The sequence below is a fragment of a genome, unplaced genomic scaffold, assembly GCF_019419815.1.
Source record: "Pyrus x bretschneideri cultivar Hongxiangsu unplaced genomic scaffold, Pyrus_bretschneideri_v1 Contig3, whole genome shotgun sequence".
Classification (NCBI taxonomy): Eukaryota; Viridiplantae; Streptophyta; class Magnoliopsida; order Rosales; family Rosaceae; genus Pyrus; species Pyrus x bretschneideri.
Window position 1 is genome coordinate 4947983 of NW_025999612.1, and position 12779 is coordinate 4960761.

Below are 12779 nucleotides of genomic sequence, written 5' to 3' on the forward strand. Positions count from 1 at the left end.
CACGTGGCCCATCACGGGGACAAGACCGCTAGCGAGTGAGCTCAACCATTCGGTTCTTTCACGCCACGTCATCAACCATTGCTGGGCCCATGTGCTGGAGCTGCAAGCACAAACGTTTGGGCTTGAAACGCCCTAATACCCTATACTTATCTAGGAAGCAATCCCATGGTGCTGCTAGCTGTACTCGGTCCCACATTCTGTCGTATTAGGTATCGCTAGAGTACGAGAGATTTGTAGCTAAAATGATTAAAAACATTACTCCATATTGAGAGAACCCAGGCAGCTCTCCCATCAACCGAGACCAAATGTGAAGAGTCTCGAGCTTTTATGAGAGTTACGCTGTATATAACGTGGTTAAGCAACCTTACTCAAGTTTCCTTGACAGTTGGTTTCCTCTTTTCAAAATATCTCCGGTGTCAAATACGAACAAAAAAACAAAAAAATGGTGCAAGAGATTGAAATAGTAACCTGCAAACATAACCTGATAACTATTTTTTTGGTAAACCATAACCTGATAACTTTACACTTGCAATAAAAAAACGAAATGCATACTGGTCTTAAAATTTCAACCCTAAAGAAGTAACAACACTTCGAAACTAAGAAGAGCAAAGGTTTCAGATCCCAACGTAAAAGGATAGTTGAGAGGAATCATGTGCTGTTTCTTCAGTCCTATTCGCAATCTGTCTATCGATCTGTGTATTTGACAACTATGTCAAGAACATCTAAAGAAACCGATCAAAATGCGACCACTGATATTCGCTTGCAGTCAGAAATACGTCCATCATGCATCTGCAGCTCCATCATGGTTCCTATTAATCACCCTTGTGGATAATCAGTTGTAGCGGCGTTCCTGAAGCCAATGTGTGAAACACAATTACAATAAAAACAGTATAAACAAGTATAATTGGCTGATCAAGGAATAACGCGCTATGATCAACACAAAAAGAACAGGAGAAACTTCGAAATAGCAGTTCATCTGTCAAAATAAAGATATACACCACACACATTATCAATTTTCTTGTTGGTAACAATAAGCTTGAAGCTCATTGATGAAGAATTTTATGAGATTTTGGAAAACCTTACAAAGTAAGGCATCAACCACGGAACAGGTGTAAAAGGTATGTTCTGAGCCTCTTCCCCCGACCCCCTAGTTCCTCTTTCCGAAAAATTAAAAAAAAAACCCTGTTTTTGGCTGCATAGCTCAATGCTTTTGTGTTTTGCTGCGCTTTTTTTCTTCAAACAAGAATTATAAATTCAGGTTTATGGATCTGGACAAATGGAATAAAGTTACATATACACAAGAACAAAAAAGCAGAAATCACAACAAATGACCAAAACATTCAGAAGAATACTTTTTTCTAATCTAATTCAATACTAAGACAAAAATCGACAGAATCAATCACATTAGTGTAGAAAGAACACAGCAAGTCGCTACTAGCCAAGAGAAGAAACACCATTCATACCACTACCAGGTATTTCTCAAAAGCAACAAGTAGCTACAAGGGTCATCTTTTTTATTACCTGGGTTGCTTTGACCTTTTGAATTGCAGCATAGAAAGACCGACCTCCATTGCCATTCTCAGAGTCAGAAGAACTGGAACTGGAAGTAGAACTAGAACTGTCATCACCATTGCAATCATCACCCACCTGCACAGGAGACCTTAAAAATTGTGACTCCTCTTCTGCCCCCTTTTTTTCTTCTTGTCTTAAGGGCATTGCATCACTATCATCGGTATCACCAGAACTTAAAGATGAAGTTCGCTTTCTTTTGAGCACCTTTGGATTCTGTTCTACACTTGGCAAAGCTGAATAGTCATTGGCTTCGGGGTTTCCATTATTGTCATCATCGCTATCAATAACCAAAATAGGGGATTTCTGAGCACCTGACATGTATGTAATACTTATGTTAGGGATCACAGAGGCATTGGCAACAAGGTTCTAGGAGAACTTTTGAAGATGACAAAAATAGTTCGTTGTATAATATCAAAGGCACCGAAAATATTCATATATAAGTTTTCATTGTTGACCTACATTTACAAAGTTCCTTTAAAGAGAATATCTTCAAAATTATTCTAAGGATAGCTTAGGTTGTAACATGTATAATCTCCTTAATACATATCAGTAGCCACACCGAATGCATTAATTGCACGTAAATCACAAATACCTAATGCATGTCCAAATTTTATTCTCCGGATAGACTACGCGAAAACAGAAAGTTCTCTTCCCCCAAACATCTGTCTTCAAATTTACAGGGCGAGAGGAGAAGGCATATGAATGCATATATCATATGACCAAGCATAATAAACAGAAACATCGTCACATACATCCACAAATTCATAATTATTTCAACAATTATACTCTCTTTTTTCGCTACCTATTCAGTTACTCTTTCTAACTATGCAACATGTGAGGAGTACGCTGGAAGAAGTAAATAAAACACAATCTGCGCTCCTCTTTCGCACGTAAAATACTTAATTGGTAATCAGCCGACTAGCAATCAACGAAGGTTCTTAACACATTCACACACATTGATGCATAATTCATAAAGCTTTAGCAAAACACAAGCAGTAAACTCAATTAGCCAACGGCAAGCAACTAGAATAGAGTGGAAGCATGCAAACATCGTAAAGTTCTCCGATACCTGAAGTTTGCCGATCTCCATTTCCTTTAGAATGCGAAGGATCGCTTGGAGAAGGGTCTTGTGCACTCGCTGCCCCGCTTCCATTTCCATTAAACTTAGACACATTCTCCAAATTTATCACAGGGGGGAAAGAGGTTGCACTATGATTCCCATTCCACAATTTCTCTGCTTTCTCCTCTATCCTCGAAAGTCTTCTCTCTGTTTCCGAATATTCCCGTTCAAGCAGAACCTCAAGCTTCTTTTTCTCAACCTCCAACTCACTGCACTTCCTCATCAGCCCTATAACCGCATCGTTATCATCTCCTCCAACTTCCCTCTTCATCTCCTGCAACAGCTTTTGGTATCTCTCGTTCGCAACATTTCGCTCATCCGCAACTTTGAGCATGTCCAGCTGATCAAACTGGTGCTGTTCTTCCAGCTTAACATTCTTGTTCTTCAGGTCTTTAATCTCCCTCTTCAGCTTAACCTCACGGGCTACTAAATTCTCTTCAGCTCGGTCGAAATCCCGGGACAAAAACGTCGCCCGCAGATTTGAAATCATGTGGGAAATGCTTGGAATTTCATTTTCTCTGCTAAATTCCCCCATTTTCAAGCACACTGATACAGAACAAGAACCAAGTTAAGTCCCCAAAACAATGAAAACACTCAAAACACACAGAAGACCCCTAAACACACCCACCAACAAATCCCAATTTTCTGGCCGATTCAACCACCCAAACAAGCCAGAAACATGAAGAAAAAAAAAAAAAAGAAAAAACCCCAACACCCATAACCTGAAAAAGGAAAAGTTCAAAACTTTGTGAGAAACATACCTGAAATAGTAAAATGGGCGACCCAATGTGAAAAAATGAGGAATCCTTGTCACCAAGAGGGACCAAAACGGTAAAACGAGGAATGTTGGAGACCAGAGAGGGATGGGAGGTGATGAGAAGTGTGAGAGGTTTTGGGTTTTGGGAGGAAGTTTTGAAGCAGGAGAAAAAGTGCGGGATTTTTTATGGTGAGGGGGAACCAGGGAAGTCAGAGGGTCAAAGAATTTGAAGAATCAACTGAAGAGATGACGATGCTGACGCTAATGCTGATGCAAGGAAAAAGAAGGTGACAGGGTTTTGGGAATGTTGGGGAGTTGGCGTGTTGTAGTAGTGTTGGCGTGTTTTAGTAGTGTTTGTAGTTATTTATCCAAAGAGAGACAGACTTAAGAGCTAATTACAGATATAGACCCTGAACTTTGGTGGAAGCTTCAGTTTGGTCTTCAAACCTTTTTTATTAATCCCAAATCGGCTCTTAAGCTTTTAAAATGTGTCAAATGAGGATAAAAGTAACGTCAATTGCAAAATTTGACAAGTTTAAAGATGTACACAATTTATATTTACATATTATTTAATCAAGTTTGTAGGTAAAATTTAATTTTTCCATTTCAAACAATTTTAGTACCAGCTTCGGACTAGATCTACCAATCTTTTCTTAATATTTTAGCATAAATATTTACTCTGGACATAACTGTTCACATGTTATCGGACTGATATTTTGATGAAAGTGATTAAGTTGTCGAAATGCTCTTTAAAAAGTAGTCACGTGTTAATCTATCAATTTTTTGTAACAAATATCACATTGTAAAGAAAAAGACACGTGTAAAGAAATAATTTGGGGCAAAAAATACTGAAGGACTAAAGTTAAAATATTAAAACTTTAAGGGGCAAATTGTAAATTGACCCATGAACTAAAAAGACTGTTACATGGCATTGTTTGAAGACACAAAAACCACACACGGAATAAATGAGGAAAAAAACGAGACCAAATAAAATCCAACACCCATCACTTGAAGGTGAAATGACAAGCTTAACCATTTATTCGCGTATAAATTTCAATTTAGAAAATTTACAACCAGTTTTGTGCTTATAAGAGAAACTTACATGTCTCCTTTTCGTGTCATGTCAAGAGAATATCTCCTTCTCGTGTCATGTCAAGAGAAGGAAGGGCACGAATACATTAAGAGTGGTTTAGGAGTAGTTTTGTGCTTACTAACATTAAACGGACTAACCATGGCAGAATGTTGTAACACGGTTATTATCATCTTGGGTTTGAATTCGTAAACTTTATTAGAGAAACTTACATGTTACGGGTTCATGCCCCTTCATTGTTCTTTAAACTTGCTAATTATACATCAGAGAGAGATAAGAAATGTAATTTTCCATTTCCTTACTTCCTCACCGACACTAATACTTCTTCATCCAAGAATACCTGCAGCAGTGGCATCAGATAAAACACCAACCCTTCTTTCATTCTGTTCTTCTCCCTTCGTTTTCTTCTTTCCTCCTTGATCGTCCTCGAACTCTGGTTCTAACGCCCTCTTTACGGTGCTTGTCACAATTTGTACGTCTTCTCTCAATTGCATTGCGGTGCACGGACTCCCTTGATGTAGCTGATCTTTGAGTTCCTGATTTTCCTTGATCAGCTCCGTTTTTTCTTTCTTTAGGTTTTTCACCTCTTCCCTTTCGGCTTCAAGAGTTCCTTCCAGCTTTTTCACCAAACCTTTCAGAGAACCGAACAATGATTTCTGCTCGGCAATTACGAACTCGTAGTCCTCTTTCAGCTTTCTCTTTTCCTCCTTTTCTTCTTCTAGTTTTCTCCTCAGTTTTATAGTTTTTTCGTTCTTACTCTCCAACCTTCCACTTAGTCTGTCCACTTTTCTTTGAGCCCTTGAAACTTCAGCATTTGCTTTTTGAACCATTTTCCGAAAATCTTCTGATCTCTTTTCCAACTCCTCGTTGTCGCCGTTCAACCTTTTCGAAATAGTGGCAGCAGGGATTAATTGTGATTGTGTCTTTTGAACTCGCAGTTCGTCTTCCGATGAGCCCACTGTATCATCAAACACATCCTCCCCTTCTTCTCCATCCTCTTCTCCATCAATTTCAGCTTCCTCGTGTGTTTTCCCATTATATTTTCTTTTCTTCCTCTTCTCCTTGTCCTTAAAGCTCAGCTGCACATTCGAATTACCGAAACAAATAGGATATCAGCATCTACAACCAAATTCCTACCAATAGTGCGTATATAACGTATATGTAACTTCATACCTATTACAACTGCACTGTATTGCATAACAGTTATTATGTAAGTGCTGAATGTTGCAACTATAAACTTACCCCAATGTCAGCGACGTCTATTTGTTCCAGTTTCGAGTGCAGTTCCTGCAAGTTCCATTTTACGAGAGCTGGTCTTTGTCCCTCCCTTCCTTTGATTGGTCGTATGAGGTTAGTTCTCTCACACAACCAAAGCTATTACAATGAAAATAAAACAAAACTGCAATCACATATGACGGTACTCTTACATTAGGAAAGTGTTATAAACTAGAGTTGGTCAATTACCATTATGACAACTACACATCCAGGAAGAGAATATCCATCCGACATCTTGGTCCGTTTTCCCAACGATTCGTGTAGAAGGTCAGCCACTGCTTTTGCCCATGAATATCTTGAAATATTTTCTAAATCTTCACAATACTTTACTATACTCCATGAATTTAACCCACCTGAGTCACAAAACAAGAAGGTACCGCATAGTTCTAGTAGAATCAGGCGTGCAACATCCTCTACATGTTTTTCTCTCTTCCCTTTTATTGCTTCTTCCAAAGCATCATGCACCATTTTTCTTGACACTTGTTTCTCCTCGAAATATTTTCTGGTAAAAACTGATTCGTATTTCTTTGATCCTTGTAATTGTACTTCATTACCTTCTTGTGGGAGTCCCAGAATTTCGGCAATGTCTTCTGTTGTCAACAATGCTGATGTGCTACCAAACTCAAAACTCATTGTTATTGAGTTGTAGCACCTGATGATTTTAAGGACATCACTGTCTGATTTCCTGCATTGATCTTCAGAAATCACGCCGTAGTAAAATGCAGATATTAATGGCCAAAATGGAGTTTGCCGCAGTAACTCCAAGTGCCCTTCAGTTAAGTGTTTCTTAACTCGCTGCATTGTATTAAAAAATGACTTCATATTACAGCGGTACTGCACATGTTTTTCTCCTTTTGCACTTGTCCACGTTCTCATCTTCCTTTTTCGTGTTTTCTTATCTTCCATCTGCTTCTTTGTGACCCCTATACAACCTTCATATATATAAGTTAACAACATACTTCTACGCTTATACAGAAATCAGACCAGAAAAGCACAAATGCACAATTGTCAAAGATAAATCAACACTTAAAAACATTACCCCCTGACTACCAATTAACTCACAAAACTCAAAATTAGCATGAATTAAATTGCAAATACCATATAAACTCCTTAATCCAATACCTGAAATTCTGAGATCTTTATTTCCTTTAACACGAAGAGAGCTTACACTGCTACTATTGTTTGCAGTCAGACGCTCACTTCTTCTTCTTTGCAAGTTGTTACCCTCCCTCAGTTTCTTACTATGCTGCTCAAACTGCGAACTGCAGGTCTCCAACTCAAACTCATCTTCCCCTTGTTCTCGATCTTCTCGTCCATTAGTTTTAGCTTCTTCACCTGTTGTTTCGTTTTCTCCTCTTTTCTTCTTCTTCCCCTTGTCCTTCTTAAAGCTCAGCTGCACAGTTGAATTATCCAAACAAATACGATAACAGTTGTATGTAACTTCATACCAATTACAACTACACTGTGTTGTATAACAGTTATGCAAGTACTCATATTATTAGTACAAAACTTACCCCAACGTCAGCAATGTCTATTTCTTGCAGTTTCATGTGCAGTTCTTGCGTGTTCCACTTTGCAAGAGCTGGTTTCTGTCCCTCCTTTCCACTGATTGGTTGTATGAGGTTAGTTTTCTCACACAACCAAATCTGTTAGGATTAAAACAAAAAAATTAATTCATATATGAAAGCACTCTTGCATTAACACGATACTATATGTAAGAGTACGTTAATTACCATTATGGCAACCACACATCCATGAACAGTACATCCATCGAACCTCCTGGTCGATGCTTGCAATGATTTGTGTAAAAGGTCAGCCACTGCTTTTGCCCACGAGTATCTTGAAATATTCTCTATATCTTCACAATACTTGACTATATTCCATGAAGTGAAGTGGGTTGTGCCACTAAATAAGAAGGAAACGCATAGTTCTAGTACAATCAGGCGTACAACATCGATTTCTCTCTTCCCTTTTATCGCTTCTTCTAAAGCATCATCCACCATCTTTTTGGACACCTCTTTTACATCGAAATATCTGTTGGTAAAATCTGATCTGTATCTTGTTGATCCTTTCAATTTTACTTCTTCACCTTCCAGAGGAAGTCCCAAAATTTCAGCGATATCTTCGGTTGTCATCCTTGCAGATGTGCTACCAAACTCAAAACTCATTGTTGTGGAGTTGTAGCACCTGATGATGTTGCGGATACCAGACACTGGTTTCCTGCATTGATCTTCGGAAATCACACCATTGTAAAATGGCGATATTAATGGCCAAAATGGAGTTTGTTGAAGCAACTTCAAGTGCCCTTCGGTCAAGTGTTTCTTAACTCGCTTCATCATATTAAAAAATGACATCATAGTACAACGATATTGTATATATTTTCCTCCACTTCCCGTCTTCCGCTTTTCCATCAATTTTCCCATGTTCTTCCACTTCTTCGGCTTCCTTTCGTCCCCTCTATAACCTATACATACAAATATATATGCACACATTAAAACTAACAGAATTATACCAAAACCAGTTCAGAATAGCACAAAGGTACAATCATCAAATGTATGCCGATGCCAATTAACCAATTAACAAACAAAACCCAAGCACTAAACTCAAAATTACCACAAATAAAATTGCAAATTTATATACTTAATTTTAGATTCAATGCCAAATGCTACATTTTGTTTTCCATTTTAAATTGCTACCATTTTGATTGCGTCTTAAAAAAAACACTTATGTTCATCAGCGCGTATATTAAAAGTACTTCTATTATAGACGTTAAAATTTTTATTAAAAATTCAAGTGCTTCCTTGAAAAGCACTGAAGTGCTTTTTCGACGAAACATTTGGCAGGTGCTTTAGGTTGTTAAAAAAAGTTTTGTTTATCCAAACTGGTTAGTCAAAAAAGTTGACAAAATTAGTACTTAATCCAAAAATTTTAATTTCGGAAATTCATTAATCCAAATTACCTGAAATTGTAAGGCCTCCATTTTCTTCATCAGAAGCAGAGTTGTCCGCAGCACTATCAGTAGCGATTGCAGCCAAACGCTCGCTTCTTCTTCTCTGCATGCCGTCACTCAAACCCTTCCTCCTCCTCCTCCTCCTCAATTTTCCCCCCGGAGGCTCCGAAACTACCTCATTGTCCTCGTCATTCTCCGGAAGCTCCTCTCCGCTCACCGGCTCTTCCTTGACCGCAGAAAGCTTGAGCCTGAGCTCGTCCTCTGCTTTGAGCTTCTCGAGCCGCTCGAACTCGTGGTTTTCCTCCATCAATGCCTTCTCGTGCCTCTGCCGCTCAATTTCTCGCTTCAGCTTCGCTTCTCTCGCTGCTAATGCCTCTTCGATACGGGCGAATTCATCGGCCTGAGATGCCCTTCTCAGCGCCGAAAACAACTCCGGGACGCTCAGATTCTCAGCCTCGGCTTCGGCTTCGGTTTGCTGGCCGTTTGAGGGAGGAGTTAGTGGTGTCGCGGTCACCATTTGCGGTGACGGAAATACGAAACGGAACCGAGACGATGCCCCGAAACTTTATCAGTCAGCTTCGAAAGGAAGTTGAGAAAGACCAAGACTCAAGTCTGGAGCTGAGGTCTTGAAAAAGATGGAACGAAGGAAGTGACACCATTGCTGAGTGTAAAAGTGGACGTACGAGTGAACAAGATCGCACCACGTGTTGTTAGCATGCATGATCGTACGGTTATCCCATAATTGAAACGCATTAAGACAAAACGTCCTGTACGAGTCTTTATATGTATTATCAAAAGTAGTGACATCCACATGATTCTTTTTATTTTGTACGTACTTTAATTTTCAATAGGCGAATCAAATAGCCCTTTTGTTTTACGATTTAGCTGTAGTTTTCTTTACTTGTAAGTGAAAGATTTTAAGTTTAATTTTTTTTCTAAAGGTGAATTTAAATCATGTTATTACTAGCTAATTGTGAGACTAAACCCACCCCCTCTCCCTTAGTACACATAATATTGATTGTTAAAAAAAAAAAAAAGCCGAATCGAATAAATTAGCAGGAGTTTATAAAAGGTAAAAAGAAGTGTGTGAATAGTATCACCCATTGTAATGGACAATACTAAACTCCACCATAAAAAGAGCTGCATTTTCTCACTATCCTCAAGTGATGGTAGTGCTTACCTTTCTACTTATTATTATTATTATTGAATGAGTTTAAATTTTGAGATTTATATCAATCCATTAAACAAATCTCGAAATTTAAACTCATTCAACGAGTATAATAAAAAAGTAAGCATCACCATCAAGTGAGGGTGATAAACGAACATATTCCCATAGAAAGGTAGATTTCTATATTTTTAAAAATCAAAATAGTTTGAGTTTACTGCAATTTAGTAATATTCTTTTTGTACAAAATTCTATTTCAATCCTTAATAAATACTTTCAGAATAAAATTATGTATAAGATTAAAACTAAATCTACTCCTTAGACATTTAATTGTAGTTTTTTAATATTAATTAGGTTGTAATAATTTTTGACTTTTTTGTGCGTAGGTTATATATTGCTTCCCATAATCAATAAAAATGTAACTTTATCGATAATTATTGTTAAGTTTTAACAATAAGAAAAGTCATATATTATCATCTATTCTTCATTGTGCATGAATAATCATACTTATTAGATATTATAGTTTATATTTTTTTGTCGATTATTAGATATTATAGTTAAGTATCGATATTTTTGTACCAAAACTTACGTATTTTCGTACCTATGAGTTTTTTAAATATAACTTTTCTTTTTTGGGGATTTGATGTTGACTTTTTTTTTTTTAATTATAAGACTTTGAATATTGTAGAAATTTTTTCTATTAATTTGATTGAAGCACAAAAAAATACATTAATTATGTATGGATATTGAACTTCGGATGGTAAGTTTATAAATAATAAATGTGCTATAAATACTTAAATACGATAAGTTTTAATTGAATTAACTCTAGAAACCATTTAGGTTAAAATCTAAAAAGATCTTATTCAAACCCTAAAATCCAAAATCTCTATTTTTTATTTGTGAGTAAGAAATTTTAAATTCGATTCTAGTAAATGATGACATTGAAATCTAGGTTTACTACAATATAAAACCTCATCGAAGATCAAATGAAGTCGATAAAACAATTCTTTCGTCCGAAAAACTCGTTTCCAAGGCAAGTGCCGGTCAATTGTCATTGTAAAAGCTTTAGTTGGAAAAGATACAATTCTGATGAGCCGTCAAAAATGTTCTATCGCCGACTACATTATGCAGTCGGATTTGATGAAATGGTTGTCTGAAAAACGTTATAAGGATGATCTATTTTTCAGTGACCCTATGTTAGTCCTTTTATTTTATTATTATTATTATTTTTTGTAATTAGTTAAAGCATGGTTCTTTTTAGACCTCAAATAATATATAGTTGAAAATTGAACCCGTTAGAGTGGGTTAAGATAGAGGGCCCACAAGAGGAGGATAAGATCAAAGTCTTGGGCCTATGAGCCAACCCAATGAAAATAAATGACAGAGCGCTATTACGAAGACAAAATCACAACCATTATGAATGATTACTTATTGGTCTGGATTGTATTGGTAAATAAGACGAGCGCTTAATCAAAAAAGTATGTTTTGATTGTTTAAGCAAGTTGACAAAACTGACAACTTTATGACACAAGTCCTATGATGAGTTGATTTCATATTATATATTTTACCCTATTCTTAGTATATTTTGGTAATTATTTTGGTACAATTTTGATACTTTGTTTTATATTTTCAACATAGGACATTTGACTTCCTCTAGAGAAAAACGTGACCAAACAGATGAATTTTGGAGTGATTCCAATTGGATGATGTTCGTGTGTCTTTCAAGATGATTAAATCAAAATTCTAAATTTTTCTACCAAGCCGTTTGACTTGGCGATGAAATTAAGGTCCAGCACGCAACTTTCCCAGATTGATGTTTGTGGACATTTTGGGTATTTTGGAGGTCAAGATGGCATATTTTGAGGAAGATTCATTCTGAGGATTCGTAGGGGACGTCTTCAGCTTTCAAAAGAGACCTTTTGGGACCAAATTGGAGTTGATTTGATCAGTCAAAAGGGTGATTCTCTGATAACTCCGAATTCTAGTTCAAATAGGAAACCTTTTATTTTCAGTTTTTTCATTTAATTATGTTTCCTAGTTTTATTCTAAGACATTTTCTAGGTAGGGTTTTATTTTGTAGTAGTATAAATAAGGCTTTTTAGCCATTAGGGAGAAAAGGGGGGGAGAACACAGTATGTTGGCTTTAGAGAGCCTTGACGATTCAAGTTTATTTTCAAAGTGTTTTCCATCCATGTTCTTAATAATATTTTGTTTTATGATTGTTCGTAACTAGTTTCGTTTGCTAGGGCGAGGCCACGAGCCTTAGCAAGAATATTTAGTTTTTTTTTTTCAATTTACTTCTGATATTATGCATGCAAGTTTTGAATTGTTAATCACTGTTCTTTAAACTATCTATTTGTCTTGATGATTGGGCACCATTAGGATAATTAGAAAAGTAATTTGATGCAATTTTGACGGAGGGCTGTCCCTGAAATTAACTAAGGCTTCTTGTGGTTAATATGTGTAACTTCTTAGGATGGACGACACGTCTTAAGGGTTGTATGGTTTTTGAAAAGGTTTTCACAAAACTTAATGAGTCTTGCATGTTCATATTCGATCGGGGCGCCACGGACGGGTTGCATGTTAGATATATGTTCTATGTTGGAGGTTCCAAGTAGGGCATACTTTAGGAAAACCTAACCTTCAAAATATGCATGTGTAATTCATAAGGAATTAGAAGAACAACGTAGGATTATTAGGGTGACGACTGAACCCTAGGTTTTACAAATTGACTTTCTTTAAATTGTTCTCTAGTTAATTTCTTTAATTGTTTTATTTTAAAATTCGTTTTTATTATATTAAATTCTAGAATCAACATTTTTCAAACTTTGTTTTCAATAATTAAGAGTT

General features: G+C 36.7%; 2 protein-coding genes across 4 annotated transcripts; both read right to left on the reverse strand.

The window, feature by feature from the left end:
* Positions 1–482: 482 nt before the first annotated feature.
* LOC103943749 (suppressor protein SRP40) lies at positions 483–3705 on the reverse strand. Of its 2 annotated transcripts, XM_048589219.1 has the most exons (5): positions 3454–3705; positions 2642–3238; positions 1777–1883; positions 1522–1647; positions 483–850 (listed from the first exon to the last, which is right to left on the reverse strand). In XM_048589219.1, exons 2-5 carry the CDS (start codon positions 3225–3227, stop codon positions 833–835), a joined length of 837 nt encoding a protein of 278 aa, XP_048445176.1. In that variant the 5' UTR covers positions 3228–3238; positions 3454–3705; the 3' UTR covers positions 483–832. The 2 variants fall into 2 exon arrangements, with proteins under 2 accessions (XP_048445176.1, XP_009352368.2); XM_009354093.3 differs by having other exon boundaries at positions 1522–1883.
* A 1008-nt stretch (positions 3706–4713) lies between these two features.
* LOC103943751 lies at positions 4714–9396 on the reverse strand. Of its 2 annotated transcripts, none has more exons than XM_009354096.3 (7): positions 8774–9396; positions 7548–8278; positions 7329–7460; positions 6937–7207; positions 6004–6737; positions 5782–5913; positions 4714–5618 (listed from the first exon to the last, which is right to left on the reverse strand). In XM_009354096.3, the coding sequence occupies exons 1-7, from the start codon at positions 9279–9281 to the stop codon at positions 4866–4868; spliced, it is 3261 nt and encodes a 1086-aa protein (XP_009352371.2). In that variant the 5' UTR covers positions 9282–9396; the 3' UTR covers positions 4714–4865. The 2 variants fall into 2 exon arrangements, with proteins under 2 accessions (XP_009352371.2, XP_009352370.2); XM_009354095.3 differs by having other exon boundaries at positions 6004–6746.
* Between the last annotated feature and the right edge of the window lie 3383 nt (positions 9397–12779).

Bases quoted from the DNA above. Each gene is read 5' to 3' on its own strand.
- LOC103943751 (XM_009354095.3), bottom strand. From the start codon at position 9,281: ATGGTGACCGCGACACCACTAACTCCTCCCTCAAACGGCCAGCAAACC. The intron at 8,279-8,773 runs GTAATTTGGATT...TTGTATGTATAG, and splicing joins TGGAGGCCTTACAATTTCAG to GTTATAGAGGGGACGAAAGG. The intron at 5,914-6,003 runs GTAATTGACCAA...TCATTGTAATAG, and splicing joins GATGTGTAGTTGTCATAATG to CTTTGGTTGTGTGAGAGAAC.
- LOC103943749 (XM_009354093.3), bottom strand. From the start codon at position 3,227: ATGGGGGAATTTAGCAGAGAAAATGAAATTCCAAGCATTTCCCACATG. The intron at 1,884-2,641 runs GTATCGGAGAAC...CATACATGTCAG, and splicing joins TGGAGATCGGCAAACTTCAG to GTGCTCAGAAATCCCCTATT.